We start from the raw sequence: 27,919 nt of genomic DNA on the forward strand, positions 1-27,919 counted from the left end.
GCCAACAAGAGCACAGTCCCCCACTGCATCCACTGTATAACCGCCTACCCTCCTCCCCATGTTCCATAGCCTCCTCACCCAGACGCCCAAGAACGCGGGGCGGGAGGCTCCAGGCACCCAGCTACTCCACTCCAGAGGATGGCCCAAGCAACAGAAGGCTGTCATTCAAACAGTCTGATTTTTAGTGTGGCTACAATAAGCAATGTGGCTTTGTCCTTCCCTCCTCCCCCACCCCACCTGGGCTACCTTGTCCATTATCTCATTTTTTTTAAATAAAGAAAGAATGCAAGGTTTCAAAACACTAGTTACTTTATTTCGAAGTGGGGAGGGTGGCTGGCTTACAGGGAATTAAAATCAACAAAGAGGGTGGGTTTGCAGCAAGGAGAAACGCACACAACTGTCACACCGAAGCCTGGCCAGTCATGAAACTGGTTTTCAAAGCCTCTCTGATGCGCAGCGCGCCTTGCTGTGCTCTTCTCATCGCCCTGGTCTCTGGCTGCTCAAAATCGGATGCCAGGAGATTTGCCTCAACCTCCCACCCCACCATAAACGTCAACAAGCAGCAATAACAGTGGGAATATTAGTTGCACTGAGGTCTGACCAACCGCGCCAGTGAGCTTTTAAACGTCCAAAGACACATTCTACTCGCTCAGCCTATAGTTGAACTGCTCCTTACTACTGTCCAGGCTTCGTGAGCCATGGGAGCAAGGGGTAGGCTGGGGTAGGTGCGACCGCGCAGTGCTGCCGGCTGGGAGAGCAGCCTGAGGCAGAAGCCTCCAGCTCGCAGGAGACCAGAGTTGCAGTGGAAGTGGTGGAGCCGTACACCATGCCCTGGAGGTTGCTAGGAACCAGGCAGGGAAGACGTTCCCAGAACTCCCGGCCAAGCTACATGTCCGATGAGGACGGCTACCAGTCCCACTGCACCGTCTGCTGCAGAGTTGCAGGAGAGCTGAGTTGCGGTGGAGCCATACACCAAGGACAAGGACGGCTAGCAGTCCTACTGCACTGTCTGTTGTGAAGGCACCCAGGACCTGCTGCTGTGTAGCAATGCCAGCTGCTGCAGGTGCTTCTGTGTCAAATGCTTGGAGGTCCTGGTAGGGCAAGGTACCTTGGCCAAGGCAAAAGAGCAAGAGCCCTGGAGCTGTTACGTGTGTCAGCCACAGAAGTGCTATGGGGTGTTACAGCGCCGACCGGACTGGAACGTACGGCTGCAAGACTTCTTCACCAGCGACAAAGGACAGGAATATGATGCACCTGAAATCTAAAAAGGCCCGCACATTTCCCAGAGTCACTACCCTTGATAATAGAATGTCAATGATTGCATTGGCTACTTGAATCACAGCAGCCCCTACAGTAGCCTTGCCCACAACAGCAATGGTGATGGTGAGCTGAGCGGGCTCCATGCTTGCTGTGATATTGCATCTGCGCGGGTAACCCAGGAAAAAAGGTGCAAAATGATTGTCTGCCTTTGCTTTCACGGAGGGAGGCGTGACTGACGTACCCAAAACCACCTGCGACAGTGTTTTTGCCCCATCAGGCATTGGGAGCTTAACCCAGAATTCCAATGGGTGGTGGTGACTGTGGGATAGCTACCCGCAGTGCACTGCTCCGTGAGTTAATGCTAGCCACGGTAGTGAGGACGCACTCTGCCGACTTAATGCGCTTCATGTGGACATACGCAATCAATTGTATAAAATCAAATTCTAAAAATCGACTTCTATAAAATCTACCTAATTTCGTAGTGTAGACATACCCATAGAGTCTGAACACTAAATACATTCTTATAAGATTAATACCTATTTTGAGCAAAACTAACCTAGAGGTGCACTGATCTGGTCTCCAGCTATGAGTTTGTCAGTTCTTAGCTATGCCTGCAGTATTGGCAAGAGCTGGCACCTGGCCTGCCAGTGTCACACTTTCTCCCGTGCTTAACTTTATACATGTAAATCTTTGAAGGATTGATATCTTATGAGAAGATCTTGGGGGCAGGGACCATCTTTGGGTTATAACTTTGTACAATGCCTAGCACACTGAGGCCTGGATCTCTGGTTTGCGACCTCTTCATGCTATTACTACCAAAATGGTGTTCGAAACATTTAGTTGCCAAAAAAATGGCTGTAATATGACTTTTTTTTTTTAAATTGGTATAAAGTTAGTAAAAAGAAAAGGAGTACTTGTGGCACCTTAGAGACTAACAAATGTATTTGTGCATAAGCTTTCGTTAGCTACAGCTCACTTCATCGGACGCTTATGCTCAAATAAATTGGTTAGTTTCTAAGGTGCCACAAGTACTCCTTTTCTTTTTGCGAATACAGACTAACACGGCTGCTACTCTGAAACCTATAAAGTTAGTGTTTAGGTAAATGAGGGAGCAGCAGTGGCTAGAGCCTGGCATATTGCAGACAGCAGCTTCACAAGCTTCCTTACCCAGCTCCTTATAATGCCTCTAAACTCTTCCAAAGCCAGGCAACTCTCACAGCTCTGGGTCCCTCTTAAACAGAAAGTATTAATTTTGCCTGACTATTACCTAATGGAGACCAGACTCATTTCACTTGTTAATTTCAGTAAGTAGGAATTTGAACTATGTCTACAAAGGTGAAAGGCCAACTGACTTCACCAAGTACCTTCTTCCAAAATTACATTTGATGGCCCTGATCCTGCAATTGGATCTATGTTGGCAGACCCTTGTGAAGCCCCATTGGACTCAGAACAGGCATCATGGATCAGATTGTGGAATCTGGACCTATGTTAGGTATGCATTAAAATCCTTGTGTTAGGCTCTGTACAAAGGTGTAATAGTTAGTCCATGCTTTGAAGAGCTTACAGTCTAAGCAGCTGAAAATAAAACATGGAAACCTATCATCTGTTTTAATTCCATTTCAGATATATAACCCGCTCCTAATTTGAATACAGCCTCGTATCTTCAACAAATATTATCTTTCTAGGTGTATGTATCATCTGTAGAAATCATTCCATCAAAAAGTGAATCAGAAGTGAATTTTTCTTCCAGAGAATAACTTACATTTTCTGTATGTTCACACAAGTATGCTACTTAGCAAATAAGAGCTGGTTGGAAAATGGAGGGGGAAGCATTCCCTATCCTTTTTCCAACTGTTTTGTTGTTGCTATTCTGTTTTTTTGGTTTTTTGGTGGTGGTTTTTTATTTTTTTTTTTTTTTGGTTTTTTGGTCGACTAGAATTTTCCAACCAGCTTTCCTAGCAAGGTCACACATTATATCATTTTAATATTATCTTTCAGTTAAATTTTGTCACTGAATGTTTTTGGAAAGTAAAAGCAAATAACCTTGTCCTTCTGTTGTTCTTTTGCCATACAGCTACAACCTGCACTGTGAAGTTCAGTCCTTTTTATTGTTGATTGAGATAGGTATTTTACCTACAGATGCTTCAGTATAAACCCTTTATCATTGTAGCATGTTATTGCTGAAGGCAGACATACCCATTAATGCAAAAACAATCTGTCACTTGCAGTCTGATCATCTCTCTTCCTCCAGTGAATGCACATTGATGGCAGCAGCCGACATAATTTGCCATGTCTAAATCTCCAATTTTCACATCACGTAGGACGAGCCTGTCCAGAGTACATGACATTAATCTTTAAAACAATTATACCTTAGAGGCCAAATGTGTGACAGCCTTTTACAAGCATGTTTACTATATGCTTCTGATGTCTTGGCTGTCCCGGACATGTTCTCTGACTCTGTTCCACGCAAACTGAATATGGACTCTTTCTGATGCTGGTATGATGGTGATTTCCTCCCTCCCCCTTATAGTTCAACTCTTTTACAGTGCTGATTGGCCCTTAGAGTGGGACACTAGCTTTGTTTAATAATTTCTCTTGGTATCGTATAGAGTTAGAAATACTTGTAAAAATACAAAATCTGTAAAAGGTGAACAAAAGAATGTTTTTGTTTTGTTACTAAATCTGTACTAACTATAAGGCAGGACCTCGTTGGTGTTGCTGATCTAATGTACAGCTGTTCCTTCAGCTGGGGATATGTTTTTTCAGACTAGAGGATAATCTATAAAATAGAATATTTGCATACTTGATTAAAATCTAAGGAGCTCATGAGCAGGGAGTATGCATCAAAGCTATCCATGTAAAGGTCTCCTCTGTGCTCTTATCTCTCTGGGTCAGTGGTTCACAACCTATTTACCATTGTGGGCTGCTTATGCGGCTTTCTGTGTTATGTGGGCCACATCCACGCTATACAAATACGTAAACGCTACCTGTATGGTCCTGAGGCTCACATGGGCTGCAGCTGTGTGCTGATTGGGCCACGGGTTGACAGCCACTGCTCTGGCTGATAAACTAGAAAGCGAACAGTTCAAGGCCTGTTGCCTAAGTTTTGCCAGCAATACAGAGTTCCATCAGGAAAATGCTAGAATCAGAAGGCTGATGTAAACGTATTCACTTGTTCTGTTGAATGAAATAATTGTGGAAGCAGATTCTCTCACCAAGTGCATTTCTTGTGCAGAATTGGCACCCAGAAAGGCTGAGATGCAATAGTCTGTCTCTGTGGAGAGGGTGGCTCTGGAACCCTGCTAGTGCATATGAGACCGGCCTTTCACCATGCTTGGCTGTCTATTAGCTTGGAAATGCTTACCAGACCTGAAACAGGATGATGATGTGCTGCTTGTTTGTTTGTATCTTTTGAAGACCTGTGTCCCTTGGCTCTTTTCCCTATTGTGAAATGCAGTGGAGCTGAAAGTGACATTAATTGAAATTCACAAATGGCTATTGTGGATGATCACTCCCTGTTTATTTAACAGAAGAAATTGTTATGCAGATGCATATCTGGTGAATGCCTTTTCTTTTCCCTGATTGAAGTGATTGTAATGTTATCAAAATTCTGAAACAAATATGCTTCAAATGAACAACTCCACCATCTGTAAAGGAAAATTAGCCCCCATGACACCTCTTGCACTGTGTTTTGTTTTGGCTATTCCAGTTTGTAGCATGCACGTGGAGTGTTTTGCTATCAGAGAAAAGAAAAAAAGGCCACCATGATTTGATTTTACTACAACAAAAGCAGCCACCTGCTATGAACAGCAGCACCGTTAGATTTGTGAGGTATGCATGTGACCGAGTATTTCCTTTGGAGCATGTTACCTTCTAGAGGGAAAGGTCTAATGAAGCAGCCCCGTGTCACTTAGCATTGTTATAGTATGGGATTAAAAATATCATAGAAGTTATCAGTATAGTGACATTGTGAAAACAGGAGGAAGAAAGAGACCCTGAAATGGGAAAAGAAGGTATAGAATGAAAGGAAGAAAGACACCATTTATCAGAATGGTAGGTAGCACTTGTGAGGACACACTGGGCTATGGCAGTCTTGAGTTCTTGTTTATAATAATCTCATTAAGTATACAGTTCTGGACACTGGGACTAGAGTGTGTATGGTGAATCTGTATATTACTTGGTGGTGGTCTAGAGCTTTTGTAAATTTATTTTGGGCCCATCTTTTCCTTTTTTGCAGTATATTGCTGATACTCGCATACGATGGTTGTCATTAAAAAGCTCCAGTATTTGCCAGGAGTTACTTTATGGTGGCATAGAAGATACCACAATTTTCTTCTAGAAGTAGATTAGGAAATAATTGTGGTAGCAATAATTCTGTGGTATCCATTAACTTTTAAATGGCAACTACTGTAGTTTGCCATGGAGGCAAGTGTGTGTGTCTCTGTGTGTATTATAACAGGGAAGGAGAGTTCATCTTGAATAATTTTGACTCTTCTCAAATATCATGAGTAGTGGAGTTTGAATAGAACATTATTGTCATGTTTAGGAGGGACTGGGGTGACTGGAATGAAGAAACCAATTTTAAGGAAAGAAACGAATCTCTGCCAGCCAAGATGTGGGAGAGGAGGAAGAGATGGGATGATCTTTCTGTATATACAGCTCAGTCTTCAGCTTCAAGTTGATTTATGGTTTAGCCCCATATTAGAGCACACTGCGATGTTCTAATATCTAGATGATAAAGGCATGGGTTGTGGTAGCAAGGCGCACATCTGGAAAAAGTGGCAACAACTTCCTGGCTGGCAGTGGACGAAGGAGAGCCATCCTGGCACCACTGCTATATAATTATCTAAGAACAGCTAGGAATCCAACAATATCCCAAGATTGTGAATGTACCAGGTAATAAAAGACAGACATGCATCCTCAATTAAACAGGCAGATATAATCCTCCCCCATCCTACCAGCCCTAACAGCCTTCCCTGTCACAGAGTTATCTGTAAAACATGGTAACCTGTGAGAATGAATCTGGGGATGGGGTATACTTATGGAGGGAGGTGGGGGGGGATCATTAGACTGTCCTGCATACTCTCAAGAGAGTAGTCAGCTGCAGTTGGCTCTCACAGAGCCCTCTGGAAACTTGGGTTCCATTAGCCTCTGAGTGTGGCCTATCAACATAGGTTTTCTTGTCCCCCATGGAGAGATGTACCACAGCCTTAAGTCATAACATTTAATGATTGGTCCTTGATTGGTTAAAATTTCGTATTGTCTCATCTCCGGACCCAGTTCATACTCCAGATCCAGACTCTGGCCAACTGTACGAACAGCGCCAGCAGCCACCTAGGACAGTCCTGTACCATCATGGTGGCTGTAATATGTGAACTGTCCCAGAACCATTGTCATCAATGTGGATGTTCGATATTAAGCACTGTTGGCCTTGGTCCTCCAATTCCATCTCAGCGGGGGACTTCAACAGACGACAAAAGAGCTTTACTGTGCAGTGGGCTGACACGCACTTTAGCACCCATTTCAGCACCATCCTGGCACTTTCAGACAAAATCGATGAGCTGCATGTAGTTCAGTTTTGGGGGTGAGAGACCTCCTGAACTTCAAATCAGATACTAACACCACAGTCACACCTGGAGCCAGCCTGTCAATCCTTGTATTGAATACCTGGCTGGAGCCAACTGGGCCTGCGGTACCGTCTACCCCGGTTTCAGTCATACATAGAGAAGTCGTTACATTAGAAAATATGCCTACTGTTTGTAAAAAGAAAAGGAGGACTTGTGGCACCTTAGAGACTAACCAATTTATTTGAGCGTAAGCTTTCGTGAGCTACAGCTCACTTCATCGGATGCATTCAGTGGAAAATACCTATGTGTGTATAGTTCACCTTTTAATGCAAGTGTACACATAAGAAAACATGAGCCATTCTGTGTGGAAACCACCTTTGGAAAGCACCTGTGTCATGTGTGGATGCATTTTAGAATGACTTGTATTATACTGTGCTATTTCAAGACAGTGGAAAGTAATCCAATTTCTTCTATTCAGTCAATGCAGTTTAGTCTATTACTTCTCCCTCTACTTGATAAAGGATTGGATTTCTCCAGAGAGTGAATTTGATTTCTCTTTTCTTTCTCTGTCGCTGTCTTTTGTTTACATGTGTTGTCTCTGCATTGTGGTGTGTGATACCCTTTCCTTCTGCACTCTGCTTTTATTTATTTAATCTATCTTTAATTAACAGAATTTCCATGCAGTCCTTCCTTATTTGCTTCTGGTGCCAGCACAGGTGACCAAGGAAGACCGTTCTTGGTCTCAACTCACCCAGGAGTGAACACAGCCTGCAGCTGGTGCTATTGCAGCCACGCTGAATCAAAGTTGTGTAAGCTGGGAGCAGAGTGTACTCCGCGTGTGTATGAAGTGTGCAACGTTTAGAGGGTTGGGTCTGATAAGCCTCTGGAAATTGGGATATTGATCCTAAATGTCGTCGTCTTTCTATTTTCAGTAGGGCCTAGGAGCCCCAACCAAGTTTGGCGGCTCCATTGTGCTAAGCATTGTACAAACACACAGTGAGAGATGATCCTTGCCCCAAGGGGAGCACTCCGTTTAAACAGACAAGTCAGACGAAGGGTGGCAGGTGAGACAGAGGCACAGAGAGATGGAATGACTGGTCCAGGGTTACACAGCACGCCAGCGGCAGAGCCAGGATTAGAACCTAAGTGTTCTGGATCTCAGTCCACTGGACCGATTGGACCAGAACCACAGGGAGACACTCATTAGGTCTTTTGGCCACTCGACTTCAGCCTTGGCTATGCTCAGGAACCTTGGGAGGAGGGGAGAATGAAGAAATTAAAAATGAAAAGTGTATTTTTTTTTAATGGATGATTTCATTTTTGAACCACCAAAATTTAGTTCTTAGGCTTTTATACTGTCACCCTTCACTCTAATATCTGAATCCCTCCCTAGTAAAATTGATAGCAGTGTCTCTAGTGGACTTCAGAGTCTCTGACCCTTTCTCACTTTTTTGTTTGTTTGTTTGGGGGTGAGAGGGGCATGCTGTGGTGGTTTTTTGTTTTGTTTTTTTGCAGGGGAAGAGTAGTAGAAGGGGGTGTCTGTTGTGTCACTCTTGTTATGATGGAAACGCTTTGTCAAAAAGGTAAGTTTTTGCAACATTTCCTCAGGATGGTTGTACTCTAGAGATTCATGTCATCTCTACTCTGAAATTTGTTCCATAGCTAGATTCTGTCAGCTGGCAATGCTTTCTTCCTGGGCTCTGTTTGTCCTAGTGGAGCCCAACTATCTTGGTGGCTCATAGGTTGAAATCAGGTGGGATGTTCCAAGGTACACATGGCAGTGAGCACCTGGAAATCTCTCTAACAAGTAGCTGGTGCTTGGTCCATTAATTGCTTCATGGTTTGGGATTAGAGCTGGATGAGCTAATCACAGGGACTCTTTCAAAGTGTTTAACTTTTTCCCTTTTCATGTGTTGTTTGCAAACAAGTTGTGGCTTTTTAAAATAAATGTGTTCACAATTAATGCATGTGCAAATACCTAATAATAATCCCTAGCTCTTTTATAGTATTTTTCATCCATAGATCTCTAATGAGAACAAATGTATCTGCCTCAGAGTTGTTGGCAAATGCCCAAAGCAAACAGTTTGCTATTTACTTGTTGTTACTTCTCTAAGTAACAAAAAGGGGAAAGACATGATCAAGTCACCAGGCCTTTGATTTGCGCAGGTAGAGAAGGGAACTGTGTGTGGGTTTGAAGGAGCTAGGTCAGCATTTAGGACATTTTTAACAAGGTCTTGCTTGAGAAGTCACTGCTAGGGGGAAATAAAAAGGCTCTTGTGTTATCATATTGGGAGGGAGAGCTGAGAACGAGGGTACTAATTGCTGTGCCTGATCATTTCAAATCAATCAGCCCCTTGCAACCTGTGTACTATTTCCATTGCTGCATGTAGCCTGTCGTTACTGGTTTTCTTTTCATAGACATTTTCTTTTGACCACCTCCAGAGTCTTGTAGGAGAGAATTGTTCTGGTCTGGAGTGGAGCTGAACTCCAGTGAATGTTACCTCTGTTAAGTTCCTCTGCCTCCAGTCTTGAGCTCACGAGCTTTCGGTGATATGACTGGTGGAAATACTGCCAGCATGCACCAGTCTGAAGCCGTAATCACTCATTTTGTACCACCTTCAGCAAAAATGATGCATCAGCTTGAACTGCATCAGTTTTAGCTTGGCGTCCTTCACAGCTCTTGAAGCTCTAGTCTAGAGACTTGTCCAATCCTGTTCTGAATACTGTACATTGTTCCCAAATCTTCCTCCCATTTAGATTGTGTACAGTGTTGTGATCACCTACATTTTGTCAATCAAGTGGCAATATAGCAGAGACTTCTGCTTTCATAAATCTTAACCCCTTGCTAGCAGGCTGGCGAAGAATTATTGATCTTTACTGGGCAATGCAGAGCCCATTGTCTTTTTACAAGCTATTTCTAAGCTTCAGAAAGCTATAAAATCAAACCTTTCAAGGCTAATGGCTCTCTGAAGATCCTTTAAGGATTGTGTACAGGTTTAAAATGCACAGTGTCCTATTTGTCTACTCACATAGGCCAAAAGAGTTACTTGCTTTCTACACTACTTTCTGAATTATTCATGAGACATCTATATCCACATTAAACAATTTAAATGATATGCACCTCAAACACTGTATAATCATTATACATTGACTTCCTAATGTTGTTAAGCAGTAGTTTTTGTGCTTACTGAGAACACACTGGATGCATTTGTAACATTTCCTAAAGTAGCTCAGAATTCTTCCACTTTAGATTGTGGTGTGGCAATGAACTTGCTTTTCTTTGTGGGGACGTCAGTCTTTGAAACTACAACTCATTTATTGCTGATCTCTTCCAGTTTCCTAAAGATAGTTTGCTTAGTGCGTAGGGTGCTGTGACTCTAGAAACTGTGTTAAGTAAAATGCAGAAGTAATAACAAGGATTGTGGGGTTCAGTGTACTGAAAAAAAGTAATTTCTGTATTGCAAAATCCAATTTACGAGTTCACAGTCAGAATCAAGTGTCCCAAGGAATAACATGGTGTTCTATTGACTGATTCATAAGACGGGATGACGCAGTTGCTTGGAACTCAGATTTGTAGCTAGCTTTCATGTAATTTTGTTAACAAAATATTTAGTCTTATCACAGACCTAGTCAAGGGAGTGTCAGAATATACAATGAGGATCTAATTACTAGTATAGCTTTAGAAAATCAAGAAGGACAAACAGTATGATAGAGCCATCTTTAACATGTGGCCCTCATGTATGTATATTCATTCATAAAAATGAATCTTTCGTGGTTTCTAGGCATGTGTATGAAAAATGCATATACCACTAAACATCTATCAGTGATAGTAAAGAACTCCGTACCCATCTGAGGGAAAAAATTACTCACCAGCCCCCGTCTTAAAGCAACATCTCAAAGAAGAAACTGAGAAAAAATATAACCCATAGGTTCCGTAAGGGCCTGATTCTCCCCTCCTTACACCAGCTTTATGCTGAAACTTGCTGAAACAGATGCATTTACACTGATACGAAACTTGTGTACTGGATAGAAATCCAGCCCCAAAAGTCTATAAATCTCTGGCTCTGTCTGAGCAAGCTGGAGAGAATGCCAAAACTGAGGGCCCTTCACTGATAAGGTTCTGTGTTTAAAAACAAATGTAGAAACGGGCAATTCAAGCGTCCCAGCTAATCTCAATTGCTTTGTTAGAATGTAAACGGAGAGCCTGGATTATAGAAATTCTACTACTGTATTGGAATGTGCTTGGCGTGGGTGAGGGATGGGGGGTTGGGACTAGTTTGGGAGTTTTTGTTTTTAAAAAGAATATTATAATATGATGCATGCGGTCTGTACATTGGTACAGTGAAGATTATCAATTGACAGATTTTTGTTTGTTTGGAGTTTAGATTGCATTATTTGGAACTGCTCTTAATGCAGCTACAATCCTTTTTTGTCTCAGTTATACTGGCATTTAAAGGCCATAAGGGATCACTGTAATCATCTAGTTTGAAAACCCTGTTCATGCCTACTTTTGAATCAGGAACCTGTTGAATGATGGGCAAATGTGATCCTCACTGTACTCCAGAAACTAGCCCCTGTGATTAGAACTCAGGACCTCCTGGTTTCCGTCCTGCTGCTTACACCTCCAGACCACACTGCCTTATTATTTGAAAGGGATTACCAACAGGCTTTCTAAACAATGTATAATACATTAATTGTTTTAATTGTCATACGTGGTAGTTATAGATAGAGCCCTGCGTGGATACAAAAAAATGGATCTGCATCTGCGATATTTAACTTGTATCCGACTCGCGATCCGCACTCCACTTTTATATGTATCCTCACCAGCACTCTATCTCACTGTTACAGCCCTGCAAGGATGTAAAAATTGGATCTGCATCCAATCCATGAGCCGCAAAGATAGTAAACAATACATCCATATCCGCGGATGCAGATATTCGAGGATATAAACGGGTATCCACAGATTTGCAGGGCTCTAGTTATAGATCAAAAATACCCTTTGAAGAGTGTGCAGGAATGTGCAGTTCAAAAATATCTGTTGTACACATACGCACATTTCTGCAAATCACACATTTCCACACAACTATGTGTATATATAGCTTTTTCCACACAGGGAGTAATGGTCCTTAAATTCATGCCAGGATAGGTTAAGTTAATAGCTGCAGCATTCCTGTATGTACCCTGTACTTGCTACAGTGCATATATTGAATGGAGGCAATAATGAGGTTATCTAAACAAAAATACTTATTTTCTAAGATAATTGGCAGGCTTTTATGGGCCACCACTCTGTGCATTGATCAAATCTAATCCTTCATATCTCTGTTTCCCCATCTGTAAAATGGGGATAATGATGCTTACATCCTTTTGTAAAGTGCTTTGAGATCTAATAGAGGAAAAGCTCAACATAAACGCTAGGTGGTATTATTATTGGTATCTGTGATGGGGTAGGCTGCCAGAGAGGGTTGTAGCTCCTAGTGGTCAGCCCACCCTACCACCTTGCTTGGCCCTTTAAGGGTTTGGAAAGGTCCAGTGGATATATGTAGAGGCCTAAGGGTCCTGGGATTGGGAATGGTGATTAGGGAAGGAATCTGGAGGATTTACCTTTTAAGGACCTGAAACAAAAGGCAGGGCAAGGGTCCCCTCTCACCTCATCAACTGGGAAGGATTGGGAGAAGCATAGAGACTGCCTCCTCCCATGCAGCCGACCGATACTGATAGGAGAAGGCTGGCCTGCTGAACCCTCCATTTTGGAAGGCTAGTTGGGAAGGGTGTTGGGCTGAAGGAAGCTGGCAAAAGCCTTGCAACTAACTAAGGTGTAAGGCAAGAGGCCTGACACGCACAAACCCCAGATCCAGAAAAAGGGCTGAAGGGAACACTTGCTTGAAGGAGGGAAAGACAATATACTCTAAGGCAAAGAGACTCTTGGAATACAAACCCAGTCCCAGTGCGAGGGAATGCCTGTTTAGAGGAGACTGATACTGACTGTTTAAGGCGGTGTCCCCAAACTGGGGGAGAGTGTCCGCTTAGGGGGTGTGGAGGAATGTTCGGGGGGCGCACGGCAAGGCTTGGGCTAGCCTCCACAGGGGATGGGGAGGGAGTGCCACCCAGTCCCACTCTGCCCGCGGTCCCGCTTCTGGCTCCAGCCCCGCCTCCAGCCGCAACCTTGGTCCCTGACTCCTGGCCTGGCTGCGGCTCCACTCCCGCTGCCAGCCTCGGCCCCCAACTGCAGCTCTGGCCTTAGACCGGCCCCAGTCCCTGGCTCCAGTTCCAGACGTGGCCCCTAACCCGGTCCCGGCTCCCTATCACAGCTCCCGGGGCGGGTAGGGGGTGGGCAGATCACATTACGGGTAAAAGGGGGCACGGCATAAAAAGTTTGGAAACCACTGGTTTAAGGCCGGGGCAGAGAACTGCTAGCAGTGCAATCTAGCTGCCGTAGGGAAGAGCTGAGACTGGCTTTTAGGAAATTCTTCCGTAGCTGGTCCCAGGAGAAGCTGCGAGGAACCCCACGCTCAGGGCAGGGGCAGCAGAATCTGCATATCTTGTAAAAATACTGATGAGAGAGGTAAAGGTGAGAGCAGCCAAGGGAAAATGGTGAAGGGACTGAAGGAATGGTCGTTAGTCGTCTAAACAGGGTCCCTGGGCAGGAATCCAGAGGAGAAAGTGGGCCTGGGTTCCCTTACCTCTCGCCCAGGCCAAGAGGAAAAACACAGGTATCAGGAATAAAAGAAGCCAGGAACAGCAAATGCCAGATAGAGGCCAGAAGACAGGCTTGAAGGACATTCTGATTTTGAATTTCTATTTTCTGGACTTTTCTGTTAACCCCAGAAGGGGAACGGACTGAGCAGTGACCTGGCCACATATCTCAGACTGTTGTGGCACAGGGATAACTGAATGGACTCTAGGTTAAGAAAAATCCCTGTAGCACCACACCCGGACATTAGGAGGCACTCTTGAGGTGAAAGACCCCTTATGACAGTACCATGTAGTGTATGTGGCAAAAACAAAAGGGGTGTGTGGGGGGGGGGTGGGGGGGGGTGATTACAGTGACTCTCTTTAGTTTGAATTAATGGGAACAGGCTACATAGCACTCCTCCCCCAAAGGAATAGATTAGGAAACTCTTAGCTAAATGGGAGAAACATAGGTTCTGTTATACGTTCATACTATGGATGGGGTAAGTTAGACCTCCATACTGCAATGGATATGTGTGGGCATACCTTTGAGTCTGCATGGAGTCACATGAAGTCAGTGGTGCCCTGTGTGGGCTGAAGGGTCTTTTATTCATCACAGTGTCAGATATTAGTGCGGTATTGTGAAAGACCTTCTCTTTGACACAGTGATGTTTAGATTGCTTTGTGGACAAGGTCAAGAATGCTGGTCTGCCAGGTGTCTGCTGAGAACTACTGTTGTAGCTTCTTGTATCTTTTAAGACTGATGCCACAGATCTTTGGGAAGTCAAGAGACTGATCTAATGAATATTATATTTGCAGGTTTCAGAGTAGCAGCCGTGTTAGCCTGTATTTGCAAAAAGAAAAGGAGTACTTGTGGCACCTTAGAGACTAACACATTTATCTGAGCATAAGCTTTCGTGAGCTACAGCTCACTTCATGCATCCAATGAAGTGAGCTGTAGCTCACGAAAGCTTATGCTCAGATAAATTTGTTAGTCTCTAAGATGTCACAAGTACTCCTTTTTTTTTTTATTTGCATTAGTGATGCTATATTTAATAGACACATCAAGTTTGTGCTAATGTTACTTGAAAGTCATGCTAATCCAGTAACTATGGCAATTTTTCATCTTTTCCAGAGAAGTGGGAACAACTTGATCATACATATATGATAGCCCGGAGATTATTTTGCTTGTTTTCTGCTCTGAAGTTCTTTGCTTTTTTTATACAATCAATAATTACTGCAAATGGACAGTTACATCAATTATGCACCATTGTGTCAGAAATGCAATTATACAATTTTGACACATCTTTCTGACTTCATAAAAAACTTGATCTTGTTTCTGCAACTTTTCATAACTGACACTCACCAAAGCCCAGCCATTGGAAAGTTGAACTTGCACCTGTCTAATGCAGATTTTTTTGTTTCTATAGCAACAAATCTACTTGTACTTACTGAAAGAATACTGGAGTGTGAGTGACTATGATGTTTAATTTAAAAAACAAAATAGCTTTATGCTTGAAGGCTATAAAAACATAACTTAGAGGACACCTGCCCACCAAGTCAAAAATGGAATTGGTTAAGCCCAGTGTACTTCATTACTGGGAATGATGCCATATTAATGGGATAGGAGCTCTGTGTTTAATCTTGTTTTACTAATTAAACTGTAAAAGCCTTTTTATATGCAACAGTAAGTGTGTTTGGGGTTTATTTTTCCTCCTCCCCTCCCCACCGCCAGAACTGGGTTGTGGTTTGTTTGTGGCTGGGATAATGAAAATTCTGACTGCTTCACTACAGATACATTTTCCTTGGTATTGGTTGGCAACGTTCCTGTTCCAGCAATAACCTGCTAGCCTTGGAACAATGTGATAAACGTTCTGCTCAAATCCTCATCCCACATACAACTTGGCCTCTGATGAAGACATTTTATCTCCCTCTTCTCCCCTTCCCCCGGTTTTCCATTATCCATCATCTTAATCATTTCATAATAATTTTAACAACAAAATAACTGGCAGAGTTCCAGGGAAAAGCACATTGCCTTTGTCAATGCTATCATGGTGACAGACATTTTTCTAGCTTATGTATCTAATTCCACTTGCAAATAAGGGCTGCACAATAAGTATTTGTGGCAGGCTTATTATGCCTCAAGATTAACCCATGGAAGCGGATGGAGACAAGCAGAAAGTGTAGATTGCAGGGTGCCACTGTAGTTCTAGCTGGAAAAAAAATCGATCAACATTAGGATGTAGTTGTATGATCTGAACCAGTTTTATTGTTATATTTCTGTTGATTTTGAAAATGTGATTCTGCTAGATCCAGCTTCATTTCGACTATCCAGAATCCAAGGATTTTAAGGAGTTTTATCAAGCAACCCTGTGTCATAAGGGCTGCTGAGATTACTGATGATGTCAGTGGTGATGGATTTCACTGAAAAGGGAAGAAAGGGACAGATGGGAAGCAGTCTTGCTGAAAGTTGAGTGAGATCCCCGGGGGTGAGGGGAAACAGCACCGAAAAGTCCAATTTGAAATGGGATTGAGTACTAGCATGATAAATTTGGAGGAAGGTGGCTTTCCATAGCGGCTGGAGGGCTAGATCCTGCGAAGTGCCAAGCACTCGCAACTCCCATGAAATTCAATGGGAATTGAAGGCACTCGGCACCTCTGGGGGTTTTTCAGCATCTTGCAGGATTGGGCCCTAAATTTTTGGGACATGTGAGCTTTTACTTGCTATAAGTCTTCAGTAAAATATTTTCTTGAGCCCAGGACTGAGTGAAATACTTTCTAAACAGACTATTGTATCCACTTGGTAGATCAAATTAAAAAAATTGTGATTGATGGTAGTACATTGGTTCCAGTGCGATAATAAATGATTAATGAGCTCTCTGTCATTAGGGATAGCAAAAAAAAATGTCCTTGCGTTGACCTTCAAATTTTGCATGTGCCTTTTTGTTTCAGGAATAGAACTCTGTCCTCCTGGGCACCGGTTCATGGTCACCATGGTGGCAAGCTTCATTGCAATGGCAGGACAGTTCCTCATGCCAGGGCTGGCTGCCCTCTGCAGGGACTGGCAGGTTCTCCAGGCCGTCATCATCTGCCCCTTCCTGCTGATGTTGCTTTACTGGGTGTAAGTATTTCTGCCTTGTTTCTTGTTTGTAAAGATGCTCGCTACTAAGGCTGGGTTATGGGGTGGTTTTGATATCTGGGATTATTATAGTCTGTATCAAGCTTTTCTTTTTCACAGTTATAAAATGTCTCCTTCAGCAAATAGGTAAATCTGAAACCAAGCTTCAGAAGAAAAAAACTCTTACCCTCTAAGGTAGCTTCCTCTACTTACTTTCCCAGTAGTGGGTGGGAGGGAGAGGAGAGTTCTGCTTTGGTGAGCTGCCATATGTGCTTCATACTACTTTGGGGAGGGGACATGTTGCAGTCACCAAGGATAAAAAATTAGAAGAAAAATAGGTTCTCACCAGCAGGATGTTGACAATTGTGCCGCAGCCTTAGTCCTTGGAGATCCGTGTTTCTAAAGTCAAGTTTTCCCCTCAAACCCAGAGCTTGGTTCTTGCCTGCCCCTTCAGTCTCTTTGGCCTGGGCTAGGTTAGGATTTAAAGCAATGATGTTAGCATGTATTGGCCAACATGTGCAAACTAGCCCATTTTAAATCTAGTGTAGACAAGGTACATTGCCCTTAACATGTGCTGAGCTCATGCTCCCTGAGAGGGTCTCTGCACAGCAGCTGGGAGAGTATTTCTCATCTTGGGGAGACAGATGTGTAGCACACTAAAATTAACAGTGTGGCCATGATGGCGTAGGCAGTGGCTCAGGGAAGCCACCTGAGTCCAGACCCAAGGGGTCAGGCAGGATTATACTCCAGTGGCTAGCCTGAGCCACTGCCCATGTCATAACAGCCATGCTGTTATTTTTAGCATGCTTGCTCAAGCAAAGCCAGTGTGTGTCCATCTACCCATGCTGGGAAGTATCCTAGGGCTCCCACGAGGCTTCTCACTCAATCCGCTTAGTGTTAAAATCTACACTGCCTTAGGGCTTGGCTACATTTGCGAATTACAGTGCAATAAAGGAGCCCCGGGTGCCCTAGCTCACTACCCATCCACACTGGCAAGGCACGTAGAGCGCCCGGACTCCACGGCTACAGCGCTCCTGGTTCTCCACCTCGGTGAGAAGATTAACGCTTGGTGCGCCTTGGCTGAAACGCCCGGGCATCAGTGTGAACAAGATGTTGCATTACTGCGCTCTGAACAGCCTCCGGAAATGTCCCATAATCCCCTTAAGTCAAGTGACCACTCTTGTCATTGTTTTGGAATTGTTGCAGGAATGCGGATATGCCCTTCGAAAGCTCCGTTTCTGACCCCCGGCATGCTTATCTGCTCCGAGACAAAGCAACCATTAGTGTAGAATGCTGTGTGTGTGAGAGAGAGGCAGGGGGCAGGGTCTGCTGCTGTCTGAACTTAGAAGACAGCATGCTGACATGCTCCCAGCCCTCCCCCCCAAAAAAACCCACATACACACAACACACTCCCTGTCACACTCCACCCCCTCCCCCCATTTAAAAAGCATGTTGCAGTCACTTGCGTGCTGGGATAGCTGCCCATAATGCACCACTCCCAATGCCGCTGCAAATGTGGCCACGCCAGCACGCTTGAAGCTGTCAGTATGGCAAGACAGCTTTCCCTACTGCGCTCTCTGAAGGCTGGTTTAACTCAGAGTGCTCTCCATCTGCAAGTGTAGCCATGCCCTTATCTGTGCTGTGCAATGTAGTTGTAGTTGTGTTAGTCCCAGGATGTTAGAGAGACAATGTGGGTGGACCAACTTCTGTTGGTGAGAGAGACAAGCTTTTGAGCTGACATAGAGCTCTTCTTCAGGTCTGGGAAAGGTACTCAGCATGTGGCAGCGAAATACAAAGTGGAGCAGATTGTTTAGCATAGGTAGTTAGCAAATGTTGTAAGGTAAAGTGGCCCGTTAACACCTCTGCAGTCACAGGACAAAAAAAGGGAGTTAATGGTTTACAGATTGTTGAAGTAAACCATAAATCTGGTGTCTCGGTTTTGTCCATGTATTTTGGTGTCTAGCAAAGTTATGAATTTAAACACCAGGCTTGTCTTTTGAAAGTGTCGTGCAGGTTTCCTTTGAGGATGAGGACCAATAGGTCAGCTATGGAGTGATGGTTTTGTGAAGAGTGCTCACCCACAGGTGATAGGGTGTTTTTGTCTTTTATCATTTTCCTGTGTGAGTTCATTCAAGAGCGTAGTTATGGTCTGGTTTCACATAGTTGTTGTTGGGGAATTTAGTGCACTGGATGAGGTACACGTTGTGAAGGGCATGTGTAGAATCCATGGATCTTGAAAGTTGTGTTGTGGGGAGTGTTGATCACTGTAGCAGTGGAGATATGTCTGCAGGTTTTGCATCTGTTTTGGGAGGATCTGGTGCTGCTTTGAGTTGGTGTCTCCTGGTCTGTGCGTTTTAGCATGTGTACCTTATCACATGTTAGTTTTACCTAATCTGTTGTTTTATTTTACTTCCTACCCTTCATCAGTTGTATTGGCTGAATGTTCACTGCTGTTCAGTCATTCTACGCTGGAATACATTGTAGCATAACAATTCCTGTTTTAAACCGTACATATTGCTAGTGTACAATACCAATACCGTCCTTTACAAGTATTTTATTTGATAGTGTTTAACTGTCCTTTAGGAAGAGAGGTTTCAGAGTAGCAGCTGTGTTAGTCTGTATTCGCATCCGATGAAGTGAGCTGTAGCTCACGAAAGCTTATGCTCAAATAAATTGATTAGTCTCTAAGGTGCCACTAGTACTCCTCCTCTTTTTAGGAAGAGAGATGATTAACTAGCATAATAACGCACCAGACAAACCAACAAAACAAACTTCTGTGTAAAGAGACTTTTTTTCATATTATAAACACTGCCATGTCAGGATTTGATTCACTACCGGTAAACTCAATGCAAAGGCCCTGCTGCCATTAATGGGAGTTGGAAATCTTAACCTTTTATCCCAGACTAAACAAAGGCCTTCATGGCACGCAACTCATTTTTTCGTAGGGTAATTGTGGGGAAGATGGTGAGAAACAGAGGAGTCTGAAGTTTCTCCCCCCCTCCACAATCAAAACAAGAGCCCACTGATCCCTTCTTTTATAGGCAAATCCTGCTCCCAGCTGGAAAACCCTCCTCTGGTGCTTCAGTTTTTTTAGCAATTGATTGCTTGCAAAAATCACGTAGGGATCTGTAACATTTTTCCCCTTCCTCCCCCACCCCATAAAAAGTTGCTGTTGGGGTATTTCCTTCCCTCTGTCTCCTCCCCAAAAATATCAAAATAAGATTTAAATCCACTTCGCATCAGGATACCAGCTGGAATTTATCACATCGCTCCTTTTCTTCCATCTCCTTTGGTCCATAGTGCTGCTAAAAAGGATCCAGAGCAGGCTGGGAAGAAATGCACACCCCCACCAAGCCAAACTAGGGAAGATGAGGCCAGTCTCAGAGGCCATTTGCAGGAGCCTCGGGGGTGTCTCATCTGCCTTTCTTCATCCCTTTGGGAGTGGCTGTGTCCTGAAAAGCAGATGCCAATGGCTGGGGTGGGAAGCGGCCTCTCGCAAGGCATGAGGACAGGAGCTCCTCAACAAGTCCTGTCATGCTGCACTTGCTGGCCCCGACCTCCTTGAATCAACAGCCACCCCCAGGTGTCCCCGCGCAAGGTGCATTCTCCTTCACACCGCGCACAGTCAACCTGTGGAACTCCTTGCCTGAGGAGGTTGTGAAGGCTAGGACTATAACAGGGTTTAGAAGAGAACTAGATAACCTCCATGAATTTAAGTCTATTAATGGCTATTACCCAGGATGGGTAAGGAATGATGTCCCTAGCCTCTGTTTGTCAGAGGGTGGAGCTGGATGGCAGGAGAGAGATCACTTGATCGTTACCTGTTAGGTTCACTCCCTCTGGGGCACCTGGAATTGGCCATTGTCGGTAGACAGGATACAGGGCTGGATGGACCTTTGATCTGACCCAGTATGGCCGTTCTTATGTTCCTATGGTTTTGCTACTGGCCAAATTCTGCCCTTGGATATGCACCTGTAAATCCCATTGAAAACAGGAGGGGAAGGATGGAAGGAAGGTAGGATTAGGACCTGCTTATACGGTATGATAATGGTAGCAATAACCAAAGTATCAAAACTTGTGGAGTCTGATTTTTTTTGAACGAGCAGAAAGGGACTGAAAACATTTGTTTAGTTATGCTGGGTGTACAGTACACGTATGCTGCATGCATACCTCTCACCTGTCACATCTTTTTAACTGGGATGCTCCTTTTATGAAGCAGATAAGGTGGTATCATTTTTATAGTTCCTTTCGTCTCAACTAGGGTGTAGGAGAGTAGTTAATTGGGCACGTACTGTGTGCATAGTTGAGGGGGTGGGGGGCAGTGAACTTAAATTTAATTGTAACAAAAGAAAACTTGAAAATTGCCCTTCCTTGTCGCTTGTTAATTACCCACACAAAGTAATCAGCTAAACAGTAAAAAGGTCTTGTGACCTACCATATTGTCTCCTCCCGCATCTTCCCCCCTGATTTGTGATCCCTGATCCCTCTCCTACTCTGAGAGTGCTGTTCACTTCCCTCATACATCTCTGGGTCTAATCTTCTTCCATCTCTGTGCTTGCTTTGCTCCCCCCTCACCCTGTATTATAGATACCATGCTGTCATGGGCTGTGTAATACCTAAACAGATAGAGCTTGGAGCAAAATACTTATTGAGAGGGAGGGGAGCAGCTCTATACAAAAGTGCAGGGGTGCAAGGCCTGTAATAGTCAATGACAGAGCTGTGGAATCTGGATAGTCCTAGACATCTGGAAGACCATAGAAGTTTGTGCGTAAGCCAGCTCTGAGAAATGCGCTTAAAGGCATGTACATGAAAGAAGTCAGGGTCCTAACTATGCACTTAGGCACAGATTTCAGATCACCAGGATACAGAAGGCTTTCTGTTTCCTCTTTTTGGTATTAGATGCTTCCTGGAACTGGCTGTCCTGAAGGTCAGCAAGTGTATTAATAATTAAAACAAAGAAACCTGACATACTAACTAACTGTTAAGGTTGTGAAAAGGGCTAGCTGCGTTGGGTGTAGGTGCACAAGTGCCATAAGCTGAGATTTATCCTTTCCCCATTCTCCTCAAATGCAGCAGCTTGAATTTTAACTGGTTGCCCTGATGCAACCCCCTAGTGCAAACGCAGTTTACTCTAGTGCAGTCAGGGCCGTCCCTACCCATACACAAAGTACGCAGCTGCATAGGGCACCAGGAAATTGCAACTGCGTGCTGCTCCAGCTCCTGCTCCGCCCCAGCCCCACCTTCACTCCACCCCTTCCCCAAAGCCCCTGCCCTGCCTATTCCTGCCCCTGCTCTGCCCCCACTCCCCTGAGGACTGCAGCAAGGGTTGGGCCTTCACTCACCAGCGGCGGGAAGTGCAGCAACTTGACCCCAGCCATGCCACCGATGAGTGCTGGGGGGTGGTTCTCACCCTGCCCCCCAATTCCCAAGGCTTGGAGCCAGGGGAGAAGAGCAGAGCAGGCTGGGCCGGGTCACTCCACTTCCCGCCGCCCCATGAGTGCTGGGTGGGGCCAGACCCTGCACTCACCGGGAGACAGGAAGTTGAGCGACCCGGCCCCAACCCACTCCACTCTGCTGGCTTGTGCTGTGGGGTGGTTTCCCCCCCGCTACCCCCCAAGCCTGCTCCTGCCCTCCCGCGGAGGCCTGGGGCCAGCCCTTCTCCCTCCCTCCCCCGCCCCCCCATGGGAGGGCTGCGTAGGGCACCAGAATGGCTTGGGACAGCCCTGATTGCAATCCACTGGTACCATTTACTCTGTTTGCAGGCTGGGGTCACACTCCCAAGTATGCCTTGAAATCTTTGGCACTGGCTGCAGTAGTATTTGTGTGCCAGTGACACCCAGCGCAAAAATTCTAAAAGGCATCTTCTCCCTTTCCCCATCTTCACCTGTGTATCTCCTTCCTCCTCTCTGCATTCTCTCCGTTTTACTGTCTCTCTCCTGTCCTCCTTTCTGTGTTTTTTCCCTTCCCCTCTCCCTTTTTAAAAAACTCCTTTAGACTTTTTCTGTGGTTTGACTTTTTCCTTGCTGTTAAGGATTTTTGTTTTGTTGTTTCAATGCTCCTCATGCTCCTTCCCTCTCTCCCAGTGGTCTCTGCATGGACAGCAGCAAGAACTTCTACACACTGAAACCAGAAACTGACAGTAATTCTAGCTTTTCCCTCTTCTGTTTTTTCTGTGGGTAAAGGGCTTGTTTTACCTTTACTCTAGAAGGAAAGGAAGTCTACCAATCAGCTGACTGCAGCCAGCTCAGCTTTAGGCACTGGGAAACTGACCAACCCTAATCAATTACCCTTAGCAGAAAACGTTTTAAGCTCTTTACAGAGAGTACTCCAAAGGGAAAGATGGGATGGGTGAGGTAAAAAAGGGGAACTTTGCCAAAGCTAACAACTGGGTTTTCCCCATCTGACTAGAGGAGAAGATGTGGGAGGGTGACCGCCCATCTCAGATTAGGCGGGACAGTCCCAAAATGCAGAGTTCAAGCCCTGATTCTCAGCTGAGTGACTCCGGAACAGCATTTGTCCCGGATTCCCTGTCAGTCTCTTCCTGGGTGGGGCTGAGGTGGACCTTAGCCCCACTTGGCCATGAGGCCTCACCCCCCAGCCAGACCAGAAGTTGGAGCCAGGCAGTAGTAAGAACCACCCAGGGAGCTCTGGGCACTGTGGGGAGCCCCAAACCCTCCACCTGCCCTGGCAGCACTCCCCCGGGTGGGAACACGGGCTAGGGACTGCTCTTGGGCACCTAACCCCTACCCAGGGCAGATGGAGTGTTCTGGGCTGCCCACAGCAGCCCGGGCTCCAGGGTGGCTCTTACCATGGCCCAGCTCTGGCTTCCAGCCTGGCTAGGGGGTGGGCTCCTGGGGAAAGAGGAAGAGCAGGGGGTGGGGCCACAGACGGGGTAGGGTTCCTGCATGTGTCCCACTTTTGCCTTTTGAAAAGGGGATAACCCTAGGGAGGAGCAGCAGTTTGACAATAGAGCAAATGAAAGAAAATGGAAAAATTTCCTATTTTGTTTGTATTCTGAAAAGATGTTGGCAAAGCAGCTACTTGTAAACATTCTTTTACTATCCTAATTTAAGCCAATGCAAGGAGATACAGTTGTAGTGAACTAGAGATGTGAAATCAGGCTTCAGGGCTAACTTCTCTGTTTTGTTTGCTTGCTTTTTTTTTTTTGCTTTCAAGTTTCCCATCATGCTGCCTAAAGTTTGGAAGTCAGAGCTACAAAAATCCCACCTGTGTGCGTGCACGCCACAAGTCTGACAAGTCCCTGTGTGAGTTCACACAACTGAAATCGAAACAGTAAAAGAAAAGTAAAAGAGAATTTTAACTTAATATGTTGTTTAATCTCCTGGAGTTGAGACAAAGCAATTAGGGAAGTTTATTTGAGGACCTCAAGATGCATGTAATCCCTGATTTTTATCTTCTATTTTTTGGTGTCTTCTATCTCCTGCTGTTGCTCATCAGACTGAGCAAATAGAGCAACTGGAAGTCTTTTGCCTTTGGGCTTGAGCACGTCCAGTGCTGGAATTGTACACAAGCTACAAGGGAATGAGACCTTTTTTTTTCTGTTTGCTCCGAATGACCAAAACAAAGATCTTGGAGGACTGGAAATCCTTTTACCCTCTCCTCTCCTCTCTTCTTTTTCCAGTTTATGTCCCTGACAGGCTGCACAGGTTGTCCAGTCTTTGAAATATTTTGTTTTGAATCATCTTACTCCAAAAGGAAGTGTTCAGTTAAGGTTAGATGTGTTAGACCCCAATCCTGCAATTGTTAGTGCATAGGCAGACGTCCACATGGAGGCTCCTTGCAGCAGTCCACCTGCTCGCTATTACTTATTGGCTTGGAGCCTCATAGAGGAAAATATCACCTTTGTACAGTTGGGGACAAGATACTTACACAGGTATTGAGGAAGTGAGTGTCTCTGAAGAGGTAGATGTGTGTGTATGTTTTTTAAAACCTCAGCCCTGAAGATTTTCCTGTGCTTGCCAAATATAGATGCCAGCTGTCTCATTATGGCTACAACTGCTTCATGGCTTATTCATGTTTCAGTGCCCAGGCCTATTTTGCTGTGGCAGCTGCTGAGAAACACTGCCTGCTTTCTGACAACCGGGGCTGTTGTGCCCAGTGGGTTGTAGGCCAGCTGGTGAGTGCTCCTTGCTCTCCTTGCCTCCACCCCTCTTTGGTGTAAGCAGAATTGGGCACAGTGTGGTTTAGCTCCAGGAGAAGGATGGTGACCAGCTGCTCAGTGAAATGGTGGCAACAGCCCCTAGCCCAGCTCTGCAGTGTGTTGCATGATTGTATGCCCAAATACGGTGATTTGGCTGAGCAGCCAGCTAGCCACTTTCTAGTGCAGTCACCCCATTTTCATACATAATTGCCTGCACTGTGTACACAAAATGGGTATCTGTTTTTAAACAGTTTGACCCTGACCATTATTTTTAGTTTCTTTCCCCTCTGTCCTAACTTTTCTCTCCCCATTGCCACTATACTCTTCCTTTCTACCTTCTTTCATTCTCTCCCTCCCTTCTTGTTTCTAACTCCCTCTTTACTAACATCTTGTTTATTCACCACCCCAATGATCTCTTTGGCACTGGGGCTCTCACCTTCCAAATGTATGTGAGGGGAATGTTGTGGAGGGTGAGCAGGAGCCAGAGTGAATCTGAAATTGTCACCCCTCCTTTTCTTGAAGTCAGTGGAACTACTCACATATGTAAAGTTAAACTAAGTGTTTGCGGGATCAGGCCCCACATGTGGGTGAGTTGACTCTCAGCCTTCCTTTTCAGTTACATTATTCAGAAAACATACATGATTGATGGGTAGGGTGAGTGGGAACAATTTACTTGTCTGTCCTTTAGACTGTGAGCTGCACAAGGCAAAGAAACTGCCCTCTTCTCTGCTGGAGAGCTCCTAAATCATTCTAGCCACTATTGGAAAGAATTATTGAAAATAAATAATAATCCATGATGCAGCATGGAAAAATTGGGACAAAAAATGATGCTTTGGTACTTAGAAGGAATTTCTACCATGGAAACCATCTTCAGAGCCATTAACACCATCCTTTTCCAGCAGTTGCTGTACAAATAGCACTTCGCTATGAAAGGTTTTTCTGGTGGCTTTTGTTCAGTTACTAAGCGGACTGTTCCAAAGGATCATTAGAGTAACAGCTTTTGCTGCCAGCTATCAAGGGCAAAACAGTGGATGGTGTGTTGCATTCAGTGGCTTTTTTTGAGTCGATTTGCAAAATGTGCCATTTCCACAACAATATGTTCTGCTCGAAAATTTGCTGAGGCAGACACATGGTATCAATGCAGTATAATGAGCTGTCAAAGGGAATGGCTCTCCTATTTGCAATACTTACTTACTGTTCTTCGACACGTTGGATTGGAGGTCATTTTTCCTTTTCATTCTCCTTATTTTAATGCATAAAATCAATATGCCTTTTTCTTCATCTAGGATTGCATTCAAGCCAAGGGTGATGTCTTGACTGTATTAACCTGAAATGGCGGCTGTTTTATGGTTCAGCTCCTTTACTCCATTCCTTTGTCACCCTGCTCCCTTATGTACATAAGAGTTGAGACTGCATTGGTGACAAAGGTCACCGCACTGTGGTGGAATTTCTGACTAGTATAACTTTATTTTATAATGCATCCGTTACACAAACTGTGTCATCAGATGCCCTAGAAGATTAAATATACTTACTGAGTTAAAGGGAAAGAGAAATTGAGGCCTATACAAGGGAGAAGACTGCAAATCTTGTGGACCTATTTCAGCTGTGTGCTTTGTAAAGTTCCGCACATGCCTGTTTGGCTCAGTATGAAAATAAATGGATTTGAAAATATAGAGAAGGTTAATCAGTTAAGACAGAGATTTAGGGTGAATGTCTACATTTAATGGAAATAAATGAGAACGCTATGAAAAATATATATTTTTCAGGAGAACCACCCCAAAATGTTGTTTTCATGGTATAAAATTGTGTGTTTTGTATCGCAGCATGAGAGTCCTTTCGTGATTATTGCTTAAACACCTGTATCTGATCAAATGCTTTTTAGTTCCTCCTTATTGGATATAGGTCGTGGGGCAGCAGGTCAGATCAGAGACATAGCTGACAGCAAGGGTTTTTTGTTGTTGTTTTTAATGACATCCACACCAGCTGCCTCTTAGTTCCTGATTTATCAGAGCTTTCATATGTGAACTAGTAATTTCTGACGACATCTACTACTAATCCGTGTTAAGCCTGCATCTCTTAAACAGCCTACCCTTCATCAGACAATCTGTTAGTTCTCCAAACTTGCACAAGTCTTACCTTTAGATTTGGTTAGATATTAATAGATTTTCAAGGTCAGGCAGTACCCCTAGATCATCTACTCTGACTTTCTTTATAGTACACGCTGCTATATGCAGGTAAAACTGATATTTTTCATATATTCTGTCCTTTCTTGAGGTACAATGTAAATCAGATTTCTGCGAACTCATATCCACATTGCTCTTTGAAGTTCATATCAAAGGTGGATGTCTTCCCAATGTTGCTCATCCACCACCCTCAGGAATAACGACGTATTAAGCGTATATGGTGTGTCCTCTCACACTCTTGCTAGTAAATAAATCAGAAGTAAGTGTGTGAAGTTCCCCTACACGGTTCAGCACTGTTTCCTGTGAGGTTTATATTCAAAGTGGCATTCCGTTTTACTTGACTTAATTCCATATTTGATACTGTTGTACAGAGGAGTATCCCATATGGGGTGTTTTTATGCAGCATATCACACAAATAAAGCCATATTATTTTCACTAAAGGGAGCTTTCGTAGTAACAAAATTGAACATAGTGTTAAGCTACTTATTACATACTTATCCAGACTAGGAATATACGTATCACTGCTCTGTCAAAATACCTTAAAATCTGTTTATGAAGCTGGAAATTTTTGACTTATAGGGGAAAAAATAGTGTTTTGCAGATAATTTTAAACAATCTGCCTTAAAACAAAATTAACATTGCATTGTAATCATAAACAAGTTCAACAGGGTATTTTCCCCCTCCAGCTTTAAAAGACTTCCAGTCACTTCCTTAACTAGAGCGCTGGGTGAGAATTGCTATTTGGAAACTCTCCCACTCTTTTACTCAGTTGGCAGCTGGTGGCTTTTGCTGACAGTGATTCCTAGGGCTTTTCTACATGGCAAGTTAGTGTGCGGTAGGCAAGCCAGGGTGTGAATCTGCAGGGCGCCAGCTTGCTGCTCTCTAACTCAGCATCTAGATACTTCGACAGCCACACTCCAGGACTTTTATTGAGCTGTATCAGTCTCCACACAGAGTTAGC

At 44.3% G+C, this 27,919-nt stretch overlaps 1 protein-coding gene across 4 annotated transcripts in view; it reads left to right on the forward strand.

The window, feature by feature from the left end:
- Nucleotides 1-27,919, forward strand: part of SLC22A23 (solute carrier family 22 member 23) — a 179,439-nt gene that overhangs the window by 112,763 nt on the left and 38,757 nt on the right. For all 4 annotated transcript variants that reach the window (XM_043540179.1, XM_043540180.1, XM_037893218.2 and 1 more), the window contains exon 4: nt 16,449-16,617. In XM_043540179.1, the coding sequence (XP_043396114.1) occupies nt 16,449-16,617 (169 nt within the window). The remainder of the gene's footprint in view (nt 1-16,448; nt 16,618-27,919) is intronic.

This window comes from Chelonia mydas, chromosome 2 (genome assembly GCF_015237465.2).
Source record: "Chelonia mydas isolate rCheMyd1 chromosome 2, rCheMyd1.pri.v2, whole genome shotgun sequence".
In the NCBI taxonomy this organism is placed as follows: domain Eukaryota; kingdom Metazoa; phylum Chordata; order Testudines; family Cheloniidae; genus Chelonia; species Chelonia mydas.